General features: G+C 42.6%; 1 protein-coding gene across 1 annotated transcript; it reads right to left on the reverse strand.

Annotated features, from left to right (window-relative positions):
* Positions 1-262: 262 nt before the first annotated feature.
* Positions 263-22,433, reverse strand: TKT (transketolase). The gene is made up of 14 exons (XM_058845477.1): positions 22,202-22,433; positions 17,308-17,425; positions 15,847-15,960; positions 15,105-15,202; positions 13,257-13,448; positions 12,328-12,446; positions 11,233-11,426; positions 10,510-10,674; positions 9,730-9,886; positions 5,125-5,255; positions 4,015-4,098; positions 3,752-3,845; positions 2,134-2,256; positions 263-557 (listed from the first exon to the last, which is right to left on the reverse strand). Exons 1-14 carry the CDS (start codon positions 22,306-22,308, stop codon positions 370-372), a joined length of 1,884 nt encoding a protein of 627 aa, XP_058701460.1. The 5' UTR covers positions 22,309-22,433; the 3' UTR covers positions 263-369.
* Between the last annotated feature and the right edge of the window lie 1,123 nt (positions 22,434-23,556).

Here is a 23,556-nt window from a genome sequence, read left to right on the forward strand (position 1 = left end):
TTCAACTTCCTTCACTCCTGCTGTCTCCACTGCCATTCAGCATGTCCTGCCTGAGCCCAGGGATCTGCTGGGCCCCACCTCCCCGTTGGTTGCCCAGGACCTGGAACATCTCATTCCACTTCAGCATCAGCCAGCACATTGGGTACTGCCCCCTTGCCTTTAAATGGTTGGAGGCAATGCAGATAGGAGGGACTCTAAACATGCAGGTATTACCCCACAACACCAAACCCCACAGAGAAAAGAAGAGCTCAAACCCCAGAAGGTTTTTTAAGCTGGTATTTTTATTAGACCTCTCTACATAAAGCACCTTTGCCTGCCTTAACCTCTCCGAACGCAGCTCTTCCGTTACACAGCGCGAGACGCTTCCAGCTACTCCGCGTTCCTGGATTTGGACACAGCTGCCCTCACCGCCTGCATGATGGCATCCTTGTCAATGCCAAACATCCTCAGCAGCTCAGCTGGCTTCCCGCTGCGGGGCACGTGGGACACAGCCAGGCGAGTGACGGTGACACCGGGCTCACCCATGACAGCAGCACACACGGCTTCGCCAATGCCACCTGTGGAGAGAGGGCAGGCACGGCACTGATGGAGCGCCCAGGCAGGAGCATCCTGCTGTGTGTGTGTCTGAGCAAAGGGGCCTGCAACTTACAGCCTCCATTCCCAGCCTCAGGAAAACACCAATCACACTTGTCTGAGTGGGCTAACTGTGAAATGAAAACCCTGTCCTGTATCAAAGGCATTCTGAGGACAAGCGGGCTGCCATTTCTGAAGTACTCAGCCATCAGCAGCAGGACACACCTGCCTCTCACAGGCACAGGACTGTCAGCAAGCTCTCACCACCTCGGCATCAGCCACCAGGAACCAGGTTTAAAAATACACTTTGGCTGAGGAGCATTTACAAGTGTACTTAAGGCGCTGAAATTCCAACCAATCTCAGCAGCACTTCAGAGCTCCATCTTTTCACAGTGCCTGTACGTGCTGCTGGGCACCTCTCTGCGTTATGTAATGTGTTCACAACCTTTGCTCAGAGCTCAGCTCTGACTCACTGTCGGTCACAGGGACAAAGGATGCAACGGGAACTGCACGGAGGCAGGAGAGACACTGGGAGCAGAACTACTAGGGAAGAAAACAGGACTTGTATCAAAAACATGTGCTGTGAGACCTGGTAGAAGAGGCACCTTAGTGTTTCCCTTCAGCCAGAGAAGCTGTCCAGAGCTCCAGGCATGGTGGGATCTAACCAAACAGCCTGCAGCCAGAGGCACCTCTGTGGATGCAGCTGGTGAGATCAGTGTGATGGGGCCTGCAATGCACTCGGGGTTCTAATGCACAGACACCTCTCCTGCCTGCACCACGTGGCACTGTGCCTGCACAAAACCCCTGGTCAGCACCTCACAGTTAAGACTCTCTGTCATGCAAACCTGCAGTAAAATACTTGTCCAGAGCTGAACACTAAGCTAGAAAATTATGAGGTTCAGTGATCGGTCACCATCCATAGACTGGGACAAAAGCATGGTGGGTACTCACTTAGAGTAGAACCAGCTACCTTCAGGTACCTGGCAAGAGTGATGCTCACCTTTAATTAGGATAATATTCTCATAACTATATCTACTAATTTCTGTCAGTAGATATTTATGATGGTAGAGAAGGAAAAGGGAGGAATTCATCCCAGAGTAACTGTGGAAAAACTGTGGAAACTGCCCAAGACATCTGATTTCAAGCAACCTGGAGCTGGAGCCAAGCTTTTGGGCACATGGAATACTTAAGCCTACACAGCAATGGTCTCTCTTGCAATTTTACACCTGCTGTACAGCCTTTCAGACTGAGCAGAACCCCTGCAGCACAGCAGAAATTTACAATTTCACTGGGCACTAATGAATCCAGGCTTCACTTGGACCAAGCATACAAAGGGCACACAAGGCCAAGTTAATCTGAAAGGCAGCCCCGATCACCCCTTACATCTTAGGAACCTTTCAACTCTCAGTGTCACTTTATAATCTTAACAGCACCAAAAAAAAGCTGAAATCTTTCTTTTGCTTTAACAGGATGACAACATCAGGTCCCATACTCCTCTGTCAGGCCAGAAGCTGGGAGCTTCCAGCCTCTGAGGGCTGTGACCTCCCAGACCCTGCTCACCTTCATGGTAATGATCCTCAACAGTGATGATTCTGCCCTTGGTTGCTCTTGCATTTTCAAGTATTGTCTTCTTATCCAGGGGCTTTATAGTGAAGGGATCAATCACACGGATGTAGGTTTTTTCTGCATAAATAAATGAAAATTATTTGCAACAATGAATTGCAACAGGCAATGGCTGTGACCATTAAGAGAACTGCCCACATGAACTCCCTGTACCAATGGCTTATCTACCACAGAACCCAGCCAACCCTAATTTTTATATGTATTTTTTCTCCACACACCTTGTGGAATAGTGATACCCATTTATTCACAGATGATGGAGGAGGCTTGGATGAGTGACTCAAGGTTACCAGGAGTACCCATCAGCAAATCAGTCATCTAACTGGCTTTCCCCAGGTAAGAGAGAATTCAGTCACCAGGAAATCCTCCTTACTCAGACAGTCAATTGTAATATTTTTTTCCCCAGAGCTTTATTTTACCTTTATTGTCAAGCCAAGTGCAATTTCCACCTGATTCTTTGATGTGGCATTCTGAATTCTTTCTTTACTGCAGGCTGCCACCTCTCAGGTGTGTCTGTCTGAGCTGCCCAACCAGGGCACCTTTAAGGTTGGTTGACACCAAACCCCAGATCTGCCCTGCCCTCATAAGGCAGGCCCAGATGGCTCATTAAAGCAGCACACAAATGGCAATTGTTTATAAAGAATAGCAATTATGTGAGGTTCTCTCTAGTCCTGCCTGGTTGAACACTGGGCCAACTCCTTCCTACACATGAAGGGGCCCCATTGTCAGTTTTGTGACTGAAGGCTCTTTAGTGGCCAATACATTTTGGGTATTAGACCCTTTCTCTGCACTATGGGATTATCTCTCCAGAGATGATTATTCAGACTTCAAGATCAGCAGCGCATTGTAAAGCACTATAAATGGAGAAAAATAACAGTGGTTCTGAGAATACAACTTTCAAAATGTCCTAAGCCTGGTGACTCAAGGTCATGACAAAGTGTCAGTCCACCCAGATGCTGCACACAAAGCTCCCCATAAGCCACAGGCAGCATTACTGTATTATCTCCTGCTATTTGTAATCTCTTCCTCAGCAGAGGCCCCCGATTTACAGATGGGTTTCTGGTGGTTTCTTTCTCTTATTTCATTGAAGGATTACCATTGCTGTGAGATGTCAGTGACTTGAGCACTGACAGATTTGTGCTCCTCCCAGGCTAGCTCAGAGCTGCTGCATTCAAAGGAACCCAGGTCAGCAGTGAGCCCAGTCCAGGGCCAGGTGCCCACAGGCACACACAGGTGACCCAGCCAGACCAGGTGCCACTCCTGCTTCTCACACACTGTCCCCAAGCCTCTGCCCACAGGGCACTATCGCAGATCAGCAATTCTAAGGAGATCTCAATGTGATCTGTTGTCAATTTTCATGGCTACTCATGCTGCTAAGCCAACTCCTCCATGAGGGAAGACTGGCAGCTGCATGCAGTATTGTGCTGTATCAGCTAACAGGTGCCTGACTAGCTGTCTGAGCAGTGTAATTAATGTTTACTGGTACAAAGGGTGAGCAGTTAGGCTGACTGGCATTGATTTTTTTCCTGTTACATGACAAAAAGGAAAAAAGCCCCACCTTTTCTCAGCTGCTCTGCTGCAGCCAGTGCTTCATGCAGAGTGACTCCTGCTCCAATCACAGTCACTTGGTCATCCTTACTCTTCAAAATCACCTGCAAGAAAACATGTCCATGTGTTTGTAACACAATCTTACTGGGTTTTTTTTTTTACATTTCTAGATATTTTAATGAAAAGATCAAATCTTTGCAATAGTTTGGAGGGAAAAGGGCTTTTACAAAAGGAACACTGCATATTTTTTCTGTTTTTCTGTGCAGTATTTACCTTTGCCTGTCCAATATGGAAGTCCTCATTGTTGTTGTAAATGACAGGGTTTTCAGGACGACTGGTTCTGATGAAACAAATACCCTGTTTCCGAGGTAAACATATTAGAAGTTAAGAAAACAGAGAAGTATTGACATTCTAGTTGATAAATCCTATTAAAAAAATACAGCAAAACGACTTTTTCTATTTATCTGATGTTCACCCTCCTATGTTGCCTCTGGTTCTTATAAGCAAACTCTGCCCCACCAATTCCCATTAGTCCTTTGTGGCAGCTGGTTGCTTCAAACAGTACAAAACACTTCACCTCCTCTTAAAGCACACTGAAAACTTACAGTTTCCTTTTTGATTCCAAGATACTTATTTCTCTTTTGGTTCTCTTGTGGAGATGGAGAATCCTACTTGAGTTAATTACTCTTGGAACCTTACCAGACATGTGTAACTTTTACTCTCAGTTTTAAATTAGAGAAGAATGCTGGGTTGAAAGCAAGGAAAAAAAGGCTTTCCATCAGTTTAAGTTCAGATGCCCTTCCAGAAGAAGTAGCAAACTTGTAGTTTAATCTCTTCTTCCCACTCCTTTCCCCATGTTCCATATTTTTTTCCATAGACCACTCATCACATTTGTTACACACCAAATTTCCACACTCCTTCACTGAAAACCTGTAGTAGCAAGACTGAATTTTTTTCAGATAATTTGCTCCCTTCTCAAGAGAAACTTATGGCAGCCAAGGAAAATACTGACCTAAATCCTCAATACAGAAATTTATCTTTCCATATCCAGCTTCAAGTTTGACCCCAGAGATAAGGTACTAGGACACTTTAAGGTTTGCTAAAGACTTAAGGGAGTTATCCTTACTCCAATATAGATTCAAACTGCACTTGCGTAGTCATTTACATCTCCCCAAATCTGGCCCACAGCATTCCAGACTGTTCATTCTGCACTAGCCTGGACAGAATGTCTGCAACCTTTCCTTGCTAAGAAAACATCCCACTGCCCTGCTGGAGCCTCGGGAAGAATTTACGTGGGTTCAGACATGCAAGAAACATGCCAGAAGCAACAATAATAGTACAAAAGACAGAATTATCCTCTGGCTCAGAAACACTGATGCAAACCTTGGTGTTGGCAGCTATTTCCACTGCTTTTTCAGTGGCTACAGCATCACTGGGGTAAAACACAGTGGAGTTGGGAATAGCCCGGAACATGCACAGATCCTCCAGTCCCATCTGAGATGGCCCATCCTCACCTGAAAGAATGAAAGCAGGGTTACAAAAGAGCAAGTGCACAGTTTTGACAATCACTCAATACAGAAGTGAGGTTCAACGTAAACCAGGCAAAAAAGGAGAAAAGGATAAAATCAGGCACACACACGACATGCAAGTCTACCTGCTTGAGAAAAGAATCATCTTCTCCTTAAACTTGGAACCATCTAAACAGTAAATAAGGATAGAAAGAGACTAAAAAGAAAGAGAACTGGGATTAAAAAGAAAAAATAGGAAATAAAGTATAACAATAAAACAACACAAAAGGAATACAACCAAATAGGAAGGGTACAGATACAGAAAGAGGGTCACAAGATATCTGAACATCTTCAGATTTACATGTCCTGAGGCAAAATTTATACTTATCAATAGGTGTTACTTCAGATTTAAACTGCTGGAAATGTGGAAGGAGAATTGCATATGTCCCATTAGAAATGGAGAGTGCAATTGGTACAACTACTCTCAAATTCTTAGGCTGATTTCAAGATTAAATGAAGGGTATGTATGTATTTTTTAATACCATAAAAAGGTCTTTTAAGGAGCAATAGGGCATCTGTGTTGTTAATTCAACAACTCAAGCACCTCATGGCATAAACTGCAGATCTATGCAAATGAGCTGTTGGCCAGGACACGTGCTGGGTGCCATGATTTTCCATGGTTAAAGAAACAACCACCACAACACCCCCCGCCCCCAGTGACCTTATGTAACGGAGCTTTGGGAATGGCACTGCTCCAAACCAACCATGCACAGAGCTCTGAATCCACTCATGTCACAGCCTGCAGCAGCAGGGCAAAGAGCCTTCCCACATGCACCCGCTACCTGTTATTCAAGAAGGACGAGTTCACGAGGAACGAGGAGAATATTTTCCTAAGAGCAGCACAAAATTCTGAAGAACTTTAAACACGTTAAAGAGATCAATCATTGAACTCTGCCACTGCACATTGCCAATAGAGTAAGCACAGACCAGGAAGAGGAAGTCTCTCAGCTTTCAATCATGACATGAAAAAACCCTCTCAACATTACGGTTTCTGAATGTTTGCACTCTGAATGAGAGGGATCCAGTGGGCATTTTCCTTTTCTAAAATGCACCCACAGAATGGAGACAAAGAAGGAAAATTAAATTATGAAGAATAAAATTATCAGATGATAATTTTAATATCCTGAATCTGAATCTTATCCAAGGTAGAGAGTCACTCATGCTTTTCTTGCTTTTGCTATGGAGGTGCCAATACCACTGACATTCAAAGCTCCTCAGTTCAATTCAGAGTAACTTTAGTAACTAGCACCAAGTTGAGTCTGGCCCCAAGTCTTTATGAAAATCCCAATTTATATGGTTTTGGAATACCACAGATCAAATGAAAGTATGATTCTCAATTACACCTGCAAAATCTATATTTATAGCTTAATAACAGAAGTGCTTAATATGAACAATAGCAAATGTCCAGGATATAAACCAGACTAAACAACTGATATTCTATTTTTGACATATGTACACTATGATCTATTTTCATATATGTTCAGTTTGAAAAATATTTTTTTCTATTGTTCTCTTATGACCTTAAAACTTGTTTAATGTTTCGGTCCATCAGCAACTATTGGTCCAGGAGTGAACTTAGTACAAGTTCAGAGGTCATTGTGATAGCTATTTCTCATAAATGTAATGAGTTCAAATTTCAGTGCAGCAGAAGTCTAGGTCTACCTAGAACTGCATACATGAAAGTTCAATTTTCACCACAGATCCAGACTGGATTCTGAATTCCATGCAGATTTGGAATTCCATGCAGGCCCAAAGTTCTAATAGGAAGTATGCTTCATTCATACCCTTTATTTAAAATTGAATTTTTTAAGTGCTAAAGGATTTCTCTGAATAATTTTCTTTATAACTCTTTGTATAAGTTGCAAAAGCTACAGTAACATCATATAAATCTTTATATAATTCTTTATATAAGTTGCAAAACTTTGGGTTGAACTTCTTTTTTGAAAATCAATTTGAGGCTTGAATGAGATTTGTACCGCAAACAATTTTATAAATCCAAGCCTGCACTTCACAGTCACAGCTCCCAGCAGAGTATTTTGTGTGCTGAAAATTGGAACTTGGAAGTGTGGTTCTAGGAGACAATTCAGGTAACCCAAAAGAGTTTTATCTTCTTAAATCAGTAAAGACCAAACCTAATTGGCTTTTGCACCAACACCTTGCTTGCTAAAAGTCTGAAGGTGGAAGGACTGATTTTAATAAGAGGCTTCTAATAGAATCCCTGCCTTAATTACATACAAAAAGCCATAATCTACATACACATTACATACAGACTCTGCTCCAGAGAACTGCAGTGCCACAAGTTCAGTTTGAGGTTTGGGATGAGATTACATGTGTTTATGAAGCATTTTTAAATCTTTACCAATATTACAGATCAAATTAACTATTTTGTTTCAAACAAATAAAAAAAATATTTAAAAAATCCAACTCTCCTCCAAACCTTACTGCCAGCCAAAACTATTAAATTAACTGAAAAACTGAAGTATGCAGAGAGCATTAATTTACTACCCCTGTCAGCTCTCCCTCTCTTTTGCTTTCCCTAGAAATACCTACTAGTTTTTCAAGCATGAATGTCTACTTGCATTTTTCTTCTTGGTGTGCAAGTCTGTTCCTGTTTTCATGGGTCATGTCTATGCATTTCAGATAAAAATGAAAATTCTCTTCTTCCTTCAAACCAAAATCAACCCCACTATGATCTGACATGTTCTGAACAGTTACGGTGGGAAGCCAGGACCAGAGAAGGCTCTGCTGGCGAGAGCCCTTACCCAGCTGGTCTGAGATATGCTGGCTCTGCTGCCTGGTCTCCACTGGCAAACCCTTTTCCCACACCTCTCAGGTGGATGGACTGCAGGACAGAGCCTGGGTGAGCAAAGCTCCTTCTGCTGTAAGATATCCTGGCTTTGGCTGGGATAGTTCATTTTTTTCTTAGCTGGCACAGTGGTGTGGTTTGGATTTAGGATGAGAATGCTGATAGCGTTGATAACACACCAATGGTTTGGTTGTTGCTGTGTGGTGTTATCCTAAATCAAGGAATTTCTGTGTCCTCATGCTCTGCCAGTGAGGAGATGGACAAAAAGCTGGGAGGGACGATGATCCAGACAGCTGACCCAAGTTGGCCACAGAGATATTCCATACCACAGAATGCCATGCTTGGCATATAAACTGGGGGGGAGCTGGCTACAGCTCAGGGACAGGCTGGGCATTGGTCAGTGGGTGTTGAGAAATTGTATTGTGCTTGTTTTTCAGAGTTTATTTTTATAATTCCAATTATTATTATTAGTAATATGTTTTACTTTGTTTCATTTATTAAACTGTCCTTAACTCACATGCTTTTTTCTGATTCTCCTCCCAGTCCTGCAGGGACAGGGGGTGTGTGAGTGGTTGGGTGATACTTGGTGGGCAGCTGGGATTAAACCACAGCAGATCAGGCTTGTGACCTCCTGAGGAACCTCAACATACAAGAGGGAGCTGACCAGATGTGTCCCAGAGTCCGAATTGGCTGACATAGCTACCAAGACACTCCCCGTGAAAAGTCACAGCAGTACCAGGTGGAGTCCCCAGTGATTCGAAAAAGGGAAACACTGTACCCAATTTTAAAAAGGGAAAAAGAGAATCCTGGGAACTACCAACTACCACTCTGTGCCTGGGAAGATGCTGGAACAGAACCTCCTAGAAACTGTACTGAGGCACATGGGGAGAGGGAGGTGATTCAAGACAGCCAAGGGTAAGTCCTGCCTGACTTTGAGCAACCTAGTCTAGTGGGAGATGTTGGAAGGAGATGACCTTTAAGATCCCTTCTCAAATCTTTCTATGATTCAGTTTTCTGAATTATGTAACAGCTTCACAGTTCCTATTTCATCAGTATGTAAGAGGTTTTGGATTTTTTAAATCACTGTATTAACAATTTCAGTAGTAAAAAATACTGGGATAAATTGAAGTTATTTCAAATGTGTGATCTCTATAAAGTGACTTTGAGACTGATGGACAAGAGCATCTGTGCAAGAACAGTGTCATTAGTTTCTCATTTAAGAGACTGGGAAACAAAGGTACAGTAAGCACATAACTATTCTCTCCACAGAAGACATCAGCTGAAAACATGAAATGGAACATAAACTCCCCAGTTTCAGTCCAATCCCTTTATCTCAATATTTACTTGTACAGTAGAAAAGCTTGTAGGGAAAAGTCCTATTTTCATCAGGCCAGAGAGGAAAAACAAGCTGATGACAGCTTGAAATTTTTCTCATTCTTTCTAAATACAATAAAAGTGGATTTGCAAATACGACTTCCTCCTATCACTGCTGCCACTGTTACAGCACCCCAGCCATAGTGCAGCTTGCCTCTGCAGAGCAGGATCCATCTGGCTGCCAGACACTTATCCCTGAGTGGATAGGGACTGCTGCTAGGAAGCTGTGGGGGCCCTTACCGATGGAAACCCCGCAGTGGGAGCCGCAGAGGTTGATGTTGCTGTCGGAGATGGCAGCCATGCGGATCTGGTCAAACGCCCGCGTGAAGAAGGTGGCAAAGGTGCTGGCAAAAGCAACAGTCCTGTCACGAGTGGCACAACCAACTGCAATGCTCACCTGAAAGGGGGATATTGGACAAGAATAGTGAATTCCTCATTTAGCAGTGGTTTCCAGGACATCATCTTGCCCTAAAAATTTAGCAAGAAGCTCTCAACGCAGATTATAAAGTCTCTGTTTAGTCCTTCTTCTAATTGCTGGTGTTTCCAGAAAGGAAAGGAGGCAACTCACCCTCCCAGTATCTATTCTCCTGCATCTCCTCTGCTCCATGCTTCACCTGCCAGCTGTTATTGTTGACTCTTACTGGCAGCTTCTTTTCTTTATCTGCTTAAAGCAGCCATTCAAAGATTTTTAAGACTTATCCCCCTCTTTCTTCTCCTGGATCAAAGGCTTACATTCTCAGTCCAATGGATGTGGTCTTGCTATCTCCAGCAGAGAAAAATCATCATTAGTAAGAGGGAATGGATTTACCTGTGTTATTTGGACTGGTATTTAAGTATGGTATAATGGCATAATGTTATAAAAGGGCCCTTCTTTCCAAAATGGAAATTAGAACAAGGTTCCTAAATGGGTTTTTGCTACAATTACCTCACATTTATTTGAAAAGCAGGTATTAGACCCCCACTCTAAGGGGACTCACACTGAGTGGTCATACTGATCAATGAACCCAAGGGAGCAGTTACCATATTCTGCTCAGCAATGTAGCACTCAATGTAGCGACTGGGATGCTCCTTCTTGAAGAGCTCTGAGAAGGTGGAGTTCTTTGTGTCGCCATCCAGAGCAATCACTCGATCGTTGGCGTGGCCCAGTTTTGCAAGTGCGACCCCATAAGCCTTGCGGGTGGCCCACTGCAAAAGGAAAGCACAGCAGGGCTGCTGTAACTTGCTGCTTTCTAGAGGCTTTTTCTTTCCCCCCCCCCATTTTACTGTTTTCAAGTGATAGCAGTATCAAAAGTACGTATGAGAAGGGTGACACACAGAAGAGTAAACAAACCCACAACCAAGCCTTAGAAAATCAAAAGCTGGAAATTACATCTGTGCTGAAATTGGCAACTCGCCACCAATCCTGATAGGAAATATTTAAAACCTTGCTTTCCAATCTTGGAAATTCACTGAACCTCATGGAGTTTCTTCAATTTCAAAGGCACATAAAGTAGTTTAGAAAATTGATAATGATCATGAGATGAAGAAAAGTGATTTGAATCTCCATATTTTAATATATTTATATACCCTTCCGATACCCAGCAAGTTGACTGTCTGTGTCACACCACAGAAATAGGTGTCTGCCTACTGAGAAGAGGTGGGTAGCTGCAACTGTGGCAAGGGATAACACAAAACCTCCTGCCATTCAGTTAAACAGTCTCACACTTTGAAATATCTGACCAGCAGTGAAAAAGAAGGGAATACCTTTTCTCCCACTTTGTAAGTTGGTGGAGATGGCATCTTAATGTTTCTAATATTTACTATAGGTGCATCTTCTTCTGGAAGGGCTGGAGAAAGCTTTTTCTTGTTTTGGATTCTGTCATCTATTTCCTGAATGACCTGTTCAGCCATATTTTTTGGAAGGGGCTTTCCATGCCAGCTTTCTTTATCTTCAACACCTGTGTATTTAAAATCACATTACAAGTAAGAAAAGTATAAAAATGATTTAGGTTTTTAGCTGCAGATTTTATCCGGATAAAGGTGCAGTGGAGTATGACAGTCCAGTATCTTCTTCCAAGGAAGAAATTCCTTGAACAATTACAGTAATATTCAATTACATTAAGACAGACATATTTAAACAAATAGGAGGAATTTTACATAATCAAATTACATATATTCCAAACTTGTGAAAAATCCCAGCATCTTCTACTGAAATTATTTGTAAATTTGCACCTAACAGACCTAAGTGTGTCAGGAAGCAACCAGTAAATCAGTGTGAACATTTCCCATGAAATTTCAACAGCTCTATTTAAACAAACCTAAACAGTTCTAAGTTTGAAACAGCAGTTAACCAAGGTGTCCAATTCAAACAAGATCTGATGTTTTACAGCTTTATTTTAATAGTTTCTGATGACTCTTATCTGTGCACCTGGCACTGATCGCCCAGCCAAATCACCTCTCTGGATGATACACTGCTCTTCCCTCAGTCACTGCAAAAAATGAACTTTGCTTGCTTACTCAATGAAAAGGAATGAAGATATTCACTGCTGTTATAAATATTGATCTGGTCAGAAAGGCAAGCTTGCAGAGTGCTGCTAAAAGCTGTGGCTAAAGGGAATCATGGCAACCCTTGACACACTGAGCGTGCATTTGCTCCATCCCGTGGACAGAGCGCTCCACGCCTGGCACACGCCTCACTTGATAGGACCAAGCCAATTTTGTCAGCAATAATGTTGCTGAGAGGTACAGAGGGTGAAAAACGTTCTTCATGCTGTTGCTCAGATGTGCAGGAACCTTTACTGCAGCACTAGGTACACATCACATCCATGTGTGTAAGCAGAGCAGTAACTGTTTGATTACCTGATATGCCTTTGCCTTTAAAGGTCTTTGCAATGATGGCTGTTGGCTGATGTTTGGCCTGGCCAAAGGCTTTGCAAAGCTCCTCCACACTGTGTCCATCCACGATGATGGCATGCCAGCTAAGAACAAAAACAGATCAGCTGTTTCTAAAGGGTTTTAGCATGTGACACTCTCTGGTAGTCAGCAATAACAATAACAAATACTAACTTCATTCCAGTGCAGTGTCTTTTTAAGAAACCCAAAGTATGCCAGAAACACTAACTACCCTTTATTTGAGACCATAAAAAATAGCACAGCTGCTTTTGTATAATGCAAAATGAGTCACAGGGGGATCAACAGCTAGGAGCAAAATTCACAGCCCACAGATAACTAAGTTATCCTACATTTCTTCAGATATAATGGTCCTTTTTAATCACAAGAGCAAATCAAACATCTAGAAATAAGATGAAAACTGACAATAGACGTTGATTAAAAAACCCCAAAACACTCTGGCATAATTTAGTTTCTATTGTATCTGACAATTTTTTAGCACGGACTTTGCATCTGCATAGAAACATGAAACTAAATGAAAGCCAATACACAAAGAATTCTCTTACTTTCAGTGCTGTTTTTTTCTGATCTACTTGCTCTGATAGGATATATAGTCACAGTTATAAAATCTGAATTTAATGTGTTGAAAACAGTTTTAAGATCCCTAGAAGGTTTATCTGTGCAAGCAGTCCTTATTTTTCATTAAAACCAACAAGTTTTGCCACTTTTAATATTCCTGCTGCAGCCATGAAGTCGGCCAACATCAGGCATTATGAAAGACCATCTTCCTTGCTGATGGAATCCTTTAGAGCTGAAAGCTCATTTGAACAATTCTGAGAAACAAATAAGACATACATTTTCAAATGAGAGATTATCCTGGACTTCTCCCACTCACATACCCGAAGGCCTCGCAGCGTTTCTGGTAGATTTCAACGTGATGCTGCAGTGGAGCAGGGTCACTTTGTCCAAGACGATTAATATCAAATATAGCAACAAGATTATCAAGCTTGTAAAAGCCAGCAAAGGCCATTGCCTCCCAAACAGAGCCTTCAGATAACTCTCCATCTCCAAGCAGACAGTACACTCGATAGCTAGAAGAAATTAAAAATGAAAATAAATTAGGTTTGATGTATAAACATTATTAAATCAAAACTCCTCCAATAATTCATAGTAAGAATTCACTTCATTTTTCTATCCCAAACTCAATTTCCATTGTTTAATGCATTCACCTCAGCTAAAGTTACGTAACCTTAGACAAATCAAATCAAATTAAAATAGTTCTGAGCTTTTACATGTTAGAAAAATAAGATGAGAAACACTGCACTCCTTTCCAAACCTTTGTCTCAAAAAAGTCAAGTCTCAAGCCTTCCACTGCAAGGCTTGACTGAACAGGCCCATTGAACACTGTCACTGTGACTCAGCAAGATCCTGAACAATGCAGGGACAGTTACCTCTGCTTCCTCCTTCCTCCCACATAGCCTCTGGAAGGACAACCAACAGGAATTAATTTCAGGAAACTCTAAATTGTGGATGAGCTCAGCTATGGATTAAAGCATGCTGCATAACAAATTCAGAGTTCAGGAAAAAATTAACCAACATGATATGACTTGTAGACTATTTTTCCAGCCACTGAAGCCTTTTATTTAGGTAAAACTCAGTTAGCAGGACTACTGCCTCATCTCTACCAAATTCAGCCACAGCATTTTTCTTTTAATACTACTCTTTTTCTGGGTGACAAAATTTGTGAAATTTATTACCCACTACAATTAAAAAAAGAATAGTAAATTAGCCTTCAAATATATAATTTTAAAACAAAATAATCGAGATGGCTGCCAGTGATTTTTTTTTTTTACTCAACGTGAAGCTATAGCAGACTTTTGATCTGATTCTCACCTGCCTTCAGCTAAATGTGAACTCCTTGCACTTAAGCTGCTCCCCAGTGCTGCACTCAAGACCACCTTTTCCTTTTGTCATGTAAGCACTAGTTAGATTTTTTTCCACACGTAGCATCTGCTAAACTCAATTAAAATCAGCAAGTCATCTTTCACAAAAATGATTTCAAGCTAGTGAAGTGTAGGGCACATTAACTGGGCAGCCTATGCTCAGATGTACTAGAACTGTCAAATAAAATATATCAACCACATCAGGCTATTTTCCTCCTCATACAGATTTGCCTTTAGATATCTTCTTTTCTTGTGCACAAAACAAATGGCAGGAACAGTCATTTATATCTCTGTGGAGTTGAGTGCCTTCCTGATAACATTTTGGAGCCCTACTTTATGATTCAATTGTGCTATTATCTACCATAACAGTTCCTTATCCAACGTTCTCCATTATTTGTCATCTGACTTTGAACAGACATCTCCAGCTTGCACTTTCCTTCTAAATGGACACATCCAGTCTCAAAATGGATATCAGTTACTCTGGAAGTTAGAGGCTCCTCCAACAACTCCCTGTCTTCTCTGTTCAGGAACATCAGCTTGCAATGCTGTCAGGTTACAAAAGAAACACACATATGCACTAATTATTGCTAATCTTTAAACCCTTGGTAGTTTCACTGGCAACAGCTTTGTAATTATCTATCATTTAAAACTTGAATTTAAAATCAGGTTTAGGCATGGAGGATGGAATAAAGGAGAATCTATCTATCTATCTATCTATCTATCTATCTATCTATCTATCTATCGTATTTTAACAAAATTTTCCCATTAAATGCCTATAATCATGAAGTATGAAAATGGAATTACCTGGCTCTGTCAAAGAATTTGCCAGTGTATGCCATTCCACAAGCAGCACCAAGACCCTGCCCAAGGGATCCAGTAGCCACATCAGTGAAGGCTTGTCTCTGAGAATAAAAAGACAACAATTACTTTACAGCTATGAAATAGAGGAAGTAATTTCCAGTGCTAAAGATGGTTCTACATACATCAAAATGCAGCTTCTCAGCCATAACAATGTGCAAGTCCCTCTAAATCTTGCCTTGAACCCCTGATTTCCCTGCAGTGCAGGTTTCCTTCATGGTAACTGTCATGAGCTAACTGGGCTCTCTGAGAGGGAATGGAATTTCTCAGCCATGCTTTGGGTGGCAACAGTTAAGGATTCATGATTTTGTGTAAAAAAGGAATCAATTGAAGCAACTGGCTGGGAATGGAAAGACCAATGAGGTGGCCAAACTAGGTGTAAACTCTTGAAATACCTCAAAGCTGCTTAAAGGACAGGTAAAGCCTGGATGGAACTTTACCTAAACATTTGTAAAATGGAAAATACTGCCATGCATGGCTGTAGGGGAACTTTACTACAACAATAAAGGCCATTTTTACATGCTCATTCAAATACAGTTCAAGTTCAGTTGTGAAGCCATAAATGCCATCATCCTTCTTAGAAGTCTTTATCTTTCCTGGTCAGCTGTCAGTCAAAATTGCTGTGAAACACATACACTGGTTGTTTCACAGAAAACATACTTTCGTATCAAAGATCATGAGCACTCACTGGCACTGGGTGTCCTTCTAGGACAGAATCAATTTTCCTCAAGTTCAGTAATTCTGCTTCTTGTAGAAAGCCAGCCTCTGCCCAAACAGAATATAAAATTGGTGCTGCGTGACCCTAGAGAGAAACAGAAATTGTAAACAAAATACAAGTTTCTCAATTCCCAACTATCAAGACAAAACTCTACAAAGCTGACAAACCCTGAAATTGGGTTCTTGTGCCCATTAGGAAGGCACAGAGTTACTAAACAGTTTTACAATGCACACATCCACACTGATGCTCGTTTCCAAGTTCCCCACACCCCTGCTTACAGCAGGATGAGCAGTGTTATCTCGCTAGAAGTTCCTTCAATAACAATGTATTCAAGGTTGAATGCAATGGGTGACAACAGGCAAAGTTTTAAGCTTTGTACACTCAGACTTTTGTGGAGTAGTCATCTTCCACTCCTGGAGTCAAAAGGAGTCAAAAGAGCATGCAGAGGTTTGAAGCCATTTAGCAAGTCTGGATAGAAACACTGATTAATTAGAGAGCTAAAGTAAACATGAGGAGGTGACTGTCTCAGTGCTTCACCACCTCAGCATCAGCTGCTTGCTGCTCACCCAATTCCTTCTTTCAGAGTGGCCACCAGAAACTGGCAGACAGTTACATCCAGCTCAAGGACATTCACCACAGGCTACACAGCACTACTGCGAGCCACCACTTGAGGAACTCTGACTCAAAGATGGAATGTGCATCACTGGAGCACCTCATCTGCCATGTTTTACACCATTTGCCATGTTTTATGTTTTCTCAAGGCCCCCATACCTGCCTTTATGTCATATGAACAATTTATCCCAGTGATTTGCAAGGGCACCATGTAAAAGGGAACAGAAACACTAACAGCCAGCACAGATTGGGGTTTAAGTGTTTTCTGACCCACACTGGCTTCAGAGGTAACAGTGGCTTTAATACTGTACTGGCACAGTGGGAATGCAAACTACAAACTACTCACTAACCTGCCTTGTTTCATGTAATGCTCCCTGAGAAGCTGGCAGGAATTAGTGCCCACTGTGACATGGCTGCAGGCAGAACAGCAGGGCTGCATTTAACGAGAGCAAAAAGCCAACTGCAACTGCCTCGTTAGAAAAATAAAACAGACCTTATTGCATCCTGGTAGATTATATAGACAATATCATATTTATTATTTAACATTAGAACAACTTAATATAGTGGAGTTAAGACTTATCAGGACACATTACAAAGACCCTTTCAAAACTGTTTTTAAATTATGCTTCAACTTAATTCAGCCAGCTTTCTTTCTGAAGCTGACAAATTCCAGGCTCTCAAATATTTCCAACAGACTTCTGTGTGGATGTAAGTGTATGCACACACAAGTCAAAGAAGACAAGTCAATTTAATATACAGACAGACAGCTCTTTGCTTACAGACTGCAACAGGACAGAAAACCAGTAATTATTTATTTACCTTTGAAAGAACAAACCGGTCGTTGCTGGCATTTCTGGGGTCTTGCACTTTGTACCTCATGGTATGGAAAAACAGCACAGACATAATCTCTGCTGCACTGCAACATGATGTAGGGTGGCTACAATTCAAGAAGAGCCAAGATTACCACTTGTGTTACAGTTTGCTTAGGACTGCATCTTTAAAGTATCACTTTACCAGACCCCAACTCCTCAGCATTATAATACACAAATCTGAAGTGTTTGATGAGCCACCCCTGTGCTGCTCCCCCAGTGCCAATCAGCTGTACTTTGAGACAAAGGGAGTCTGGTCTGGTTGAAGTGGATGTTCAGTCCAGACCCTGCTGACAGCTCAAGGACCTGTCTTTTAGAGCTCTCCCTTCTCCATGCCAAGGACCACCACCTGAAGGGGTGGATGAAGCACAGGACAGTCAGACACAGGCAATGTCAGCCTGGGCCTGAAATCAGACTCCACTGATTTATCTGGTGGCAGAACTTCACACCGATGCAGAGGGAACAAGGACAGCTTTCCACAGAACTGGAGCCACTCGCTGAGTGGAGAAATTAAAAGCATGGCATCAGGACTTGTTCAGGCTCTGATGCACATGCAGGGATTGGTAATGCAAGATTAACTTCTGCAGAGAGTTCTGGAACATTTATAATTGTATAACTTAGGAACCATTTCATTGTACCACATTAGAGCTGACAGAATAATAATTCTGATTTCTAAAGAGGACATTAAATAATGCAATTCTTGTTTTCATCTTCTGCTGAAACTGGATATGGAAATTTACTGTCTCCAGTAAAAACCCAGATACACATTGTAAAATACTAAATTGCTTGATCTTTGGCTAAGAGGAGAACTAACATTTTCTACATTTACATCTTTATAAGTTTGAAATATTGTATGAATTGGTTTATCAAACATTTTCAAGTATCTGGTATAGTCTCTCCCATTGAACTGTCTGGGATAACAGCAGCATGGATTCATACTTCAACTATAACTTGCCTTAAGAATACACAGGCCCATTTCACAGGCAACTGTGCCATAAAGTACCAACAAGTGAATATAAAGTTATGTGAAGAGGTTATGCAAGTAGCAAATATGGAGTTATTCCATGACAAGGTATATATTTCATTCCAAGTGCAATAGAAGGTCACAGAATTACTTTTATTTATCTACATTACATTACTGTAATTTATGTAATGATCACTGTGGTTCTTATGCACCTGGGAGGGGTGGCACCACTTGACCACTTGGGAGTACCAGCCTTGGCTTTTCACTTGCCATAAAGCTTAAAAGGGGAAAGGAGGCTCTTTAAGATCCTTTACCCACTGTGGAAAATAGCATATTTCAGATTTTACTGGTGTAAACAGCATCATTCTTGACATCAGTCATTGCTACTGAAGTACAGGAAAGTGGATGATGAATAGTAAGAAGGTTGAAAATGCAGTTTCATTTCACTTTCTCTTCTACCAACATTTATTTTCCATCTTTAGCAGGATATTCTTAAAGTATCTGATCCTACTTGCAAAACAGGTCGAACTGACTATGAAAGTGTCACTTGTTTCCCACATGTACATTTACCATGCATGTTAGGATTAGACAACACTTTCACTAGAACTTTAATCAGAATGTTTTCTTTTGATAGTAATAAACCTTCCCACCCAACATTCCCAACAGAACTGTAATAAGAGAATAAAATAAATAGAATAAAAACATGCAAAACACTAGCAAAATACAAATGATGGTTAGTGTCCATCCCTTAGTAAGTACTCACACACAGGGAACCAAGAGAATTAGCTTTAAACCATGGTTCAAACATATTAGTAAATATTTATGTATTTGAGTTAATCAATAAGCCTTACATGCTTGTTTAAAGCTTTCATTCCTTTAATTTTATTAACTTTATACTTAACCATACTTCTATGAACTCCTGGTCTTGATTAAAAAAGTTTTAAACCACCTAAAATGGTAGCGTGTGGAAATAAAAAAAAAAAAAAGTAGAAACATTAAATAAATTATCTGAAAATAGAGAAAAAAAATAATCTAGTTAAAACTACAGGGTAATTAAATTAATTTCTACTATCAGAAATAACAAAAAAAATCTTAACTTTGAAACACAGTCCTTCTGTAGGAAACCAAAGTACACTATGACACCAAAATCCTGGAGCCACACAAAGCAAGGGTAAAATGATTGCTCCAAGCTTGTTTTGTGGGGGTTTCTTATTGCTGTGCATCAACTGATATTTGTTCCATCTACATGTCCACACATTTTAACTAGAAAGGATAGTGATGGAAAGCTAAAATGGAACACAGAGTCAAAACCGAAAAAAATTGAAGAATAAAAAAAATCTGCAACAAGTGATCACACCACGTATTATGAAACTTAACTGCCTCTTAAGAAACTCTTGCAACTTCCACTTTTAACAATGTATCCATCCTGCTCTAGGAAGCCAAGATGCTGTTTCAAAACTGCAGAAATGTATCACCAGCTACAGCAGAGACTCTGCCCATTCCAGTGGAAATGTGTGCACTACTTATCTAAAAGAAAAACCTCTTCCACGCCCCAAAGCAAGTATGTTCAATCTTTACAACTAACCTAATCAAATTTTTTGCCCACGTAAGACATTTTGAACACTTTTTTTTTTTTTTTTACAGTTCACTGAATTTTTCCACAGCAGCTGATGAAATACTTAGTGATGTGTTTGAGCAACTTCAGGATCAGACTGACTTAGCTCTTGTCCAGGCAAAGGCTGTACTTTCTTTAACAGAAGGTAAAACAAGTAAGGACTGCAAGAAGTGGTGTGACATATCTACCATACCACCACTTGTGTTGCAATGCATGCCACAGTTCACAGAAATTACTTCCTTGAAAATAGTAGACAGGTCCTGTTTTTTCTGAAGTGCTTTTATTGCAAGTATTTCCTTCAGTTTTTACAAGCTACACCTTTAACAAACACTTAATTTGTATTTGTATTTCCTTAACAAAGTCAAAGCCATCATGACAATTCATTCTTTTAATTAACTGTAAGCTTCAGTTTAAATTTGCATTCAAACATCTTTTCCCATCCTCAGTGCACAACAGCATAGCACACTGTCCCAGTTTTTGGAAAACATATTCATAATGCACAGCTGCTTTGGAAATAAACATTCTTTGCACAGCTCCTCAACAGACTGAATGCTGTGGCACGTTACTACACCATCATCTCAGCAACCAAATCTTATTAAGAAAATATATTACTTGTCAACACAATCTTCTCTCAAGAACCCATCTTTCATAATCTGCTTGTTATCAGGTTGTGTAATAATTTCAGACTACACAACTCCAGCGGCAGAATAAACCAAAGGGATTAATGAAATGCCTTTGTGCAAGAAGTACTCAGTATTTTAGCACACATAAACCAGGGAATAAAAAGCTTGAGTAAAACTACTTTTACTGTTTCTTCATCAGTAGGGTGAGAATGATTTTACTGGTGGATTTCATGAACCGTGGAAGAGAAACAGAGGCTGTAGTATGATCCTTATTCTTTAACAGCACATCAGACAAAACAGAGAAATAATTCTACCTGTTGATAAGACAACTGATACCACACATCCCTGTGGTCTGCTTAAAATACTTACTGGAAGCTGAACACAGAAGCCCAAGCTCTACAAAGCACAACTTTTCAATTTACACTTTTACACAGACCTGTGTAATGCCATACACTGCAGCTGTGAAACAAATCAAGAACTAAAAGGGGAATCGTTGTGTATCCCATACTTCTCTCTCCAGACTGGACCCAACAAGACACAGATTTGTAAAAAAGCACTGCTCTGACTTGCTGAGAGGTTTCCCGCGTCCAACACCCCATTTCACAGGAAGAACCACAGCAGCACTTTCATTTGCTGTCTCCAAACGAATGAGTAAAGTTCAGCTTCAGGAGCCATGTGAGGCAGCTCATGCCAGGCACAGGGTGGGGACTATAAGGCAATTCAAAGAAGCTTTGTAATATTCTACACATCATCCTCCTTCACACAAACCTCAGCATCCAAGGGATTCCTTCAGATATTTTTTTTTAAACACTGCATCTAGTTTCAAAGAGGTCCAAAGGAGGAAATTGCAACAAGACAGGATATATGTAAAAAAGAAAAACAAAAAAAGCCCAGTACTTTATATGCAAGCATTCATATCTTTTTCAAGCAGAAAAATTTTACATGACTAAAAGCGGATTGTTTGCAGAGATTTTTTTTTTCCATAGGTAAAGCACGATCAAAGAAAGGATAACCCTGGAATCTGCACACATCAGAGCCCACACTAAATCCTGTCCAGAGGCCTGAATAAACTGCCCATTGGAGACCGCGGGCATTGCACAGATAATCCCACTTGGGCTCACTTGAAATTCTGTGCAGAATTAGTTCCAACTGACGGGCACGCAATGAAAAAGAAGCCGCTTGCGCCTCGGGCACAAATTCTTTGGTTTCCAGTCCTGCACCAACTTAGCATTCCCAGCCTCTCTCCCAGTCACAACACCCGCCGGCAGCGGCGGCCGGCGTGGCCCGGCCCGGGCGGGCTCTGCCCGCGGAGCCCCCGGCCGCCATTTCCACACGTGCCAGCCCCGCATCCATCAGCTCCGGGGGTGCGGGGCTCGGTGCGATCCGCCCTGCCCGCTCCCCATCCCGCGCTCCCCTCCCGCGGCCGCACGGCCGGGCCCGGGCATCCCCGCACCGCGGGCGGGAAGCGGAACGCGGGAGCGGGGGCTCTGCCCCCGGGGCACCGCAGCGCCTCCGGGCAGCGGGGGCCCGGCACGGCCCCTCCCAGCACCATCGCGCGGCCGGATGAAGCGCCGGGATGCGGGAGCGCGGCTCCGGTGCGCGGCCGGGGCTCGGTGGCTGCACGCCCGCCTCCCTCACTCACCCGGAGCCGGCCGCGGTCGTGGCCTTGATGGAGCTGATGCGGAGCCTGTTGGCCGTGTCCTTCAGCGCCTGCAGCGTCTGCTGGTCGGGCTTGTGGTAATCCTCCATGTGGGCGAGGCGGGAGGGCCGCGGCGGCTGCGGGTCTGGGGCGGCTGGAGCCGGTGCGAGGCTGGGCTGTCCGGGGGCTGCGGCGGCGCGGCTCACCAGGGCCGAGCGCTGGGGCGGAGAGACGAGCGCGGGGGAGGGGAGAGGAGCGAGGGGGCGGAGAGAGGAGCGGCCGGCTCCCTCCCTGCCTCCCTGCCTGCCTGCCTCCCGCCCGCGGGCAGGGCCGGGCCGGGCCGGGCCCCGCGGCGGCCCCGGCTCCTCCCGCGGCGCCATTTCCGTCGCGCTCTGAGGGGAGGGAGCCGCGCTCCCCGCTCGCCACCGCTCAGGGAATCACAGCATCGACAGGGATGGAAGAGAGCTCTGAGATCTCCCAGTGCAACCCCCCTGCCGCGACAGGGGCACCCGGAGCCCCTGGCACAGGAACCGGTCCGGGTGGGTTTGCAATGGCTGCAGAGAGGGACACTCCACGACCTGGAGTCCTGTTCCAGTGCTCTGCCCCTCTCAGCGCAAAGAAGTTCTCTCTCATGTCGAGGTGGAATTTCGTGTTGTTATAGTTTTGGCCATTGCTCCTGTCCTGTTCCTGGGTACCACCGAAAGGAGTCTGGCACCATCCTGTTGGCACCTGTCTTTGAGATGTTTATGTGCACTAATGAGATCCCCTTAGTCTTCTCCACAATAAACAGGCCCAGCTCCCACAGTCTCTGCTCATCAGAGATGCTCCAGATCCCTCATCTTTGTGGCCTCCACTGTACCTGTCCAGCGGTGCCTTGTCCTTCTTGTACTGAGATACAGTATTGCCCAGAACTGGATAGAGAACTCCAGATGCGCCTCGCTAGGGCCGGGAGGGGCAGCATCACCTCCCTCGACTTGTTTGATTCAACCCCTGCTCCATAAAGCTGCTGCTGAGGATCTCCAGCCCGGCCCGTTCCTGCCGCTAAAATAATGTTACAGTATCCCACAGCTTAACAGTAACCTGGTTCTTTCACGCAGGAGGAACAGTAGCAGACTTGCCCCATGTGGCTTCCTGTCAGGATATAATTCATAATTAATATATGTTAAAAATTTTGATGAACACAGAGACTTTTGCATAAAATATTGACTTCACCACCCATCAATCAGCCAATACATTTTCTCTAGCAATTTTGAACACGGTGACATTAACACTAGACTTAAATAGGGAACTAAAATACTTCATATTTGTTCTAGAAAGCTCAAGCAGCACTAGAAGTCACAATCTAGAAACAAACAAAA

The sequence above is a fragment of the Poecile atricapillus genome, chromosome 9 (genome assembly GCF_030490865.1).
Source record: "Poecile atricapillus isolate bPoeAtr1 chromosome 9, bPoeAtr1.hap1, whole genome shotgun sequence".
Classification (NCBI taxonomy): Eukaryota; Metazoa; Chordata; class Aves; order Passeriformes; family Paridae; genus Poecile; species Poecile atricapillus.

Excerpts from the sequence above, each read along its gene's own strand:
- TKT (XM_058845477.1), bottom strand. The coding sequence starts at position 22,308 with ATGGAGGATTACCACAAGCCCGACCAGCAGACGCTGCAGGCGCTGAAG. Across the intron at positions 15,203-15,846 it reads TAGAAGGACACCCAGTGCCA|AGACAAGCCTTCACTGATGT; the intron begins GTGAGTGCTCAT and ends TTTTATTCTCAG. Across the intron at positions 3,846-4,014 it reads TCCATATTGGACAGGCAAAG|GTGATTTTGAAGAGTAAGGA; the intron begins GTAAATACTGCA and ends GTTTTCTTGCAG.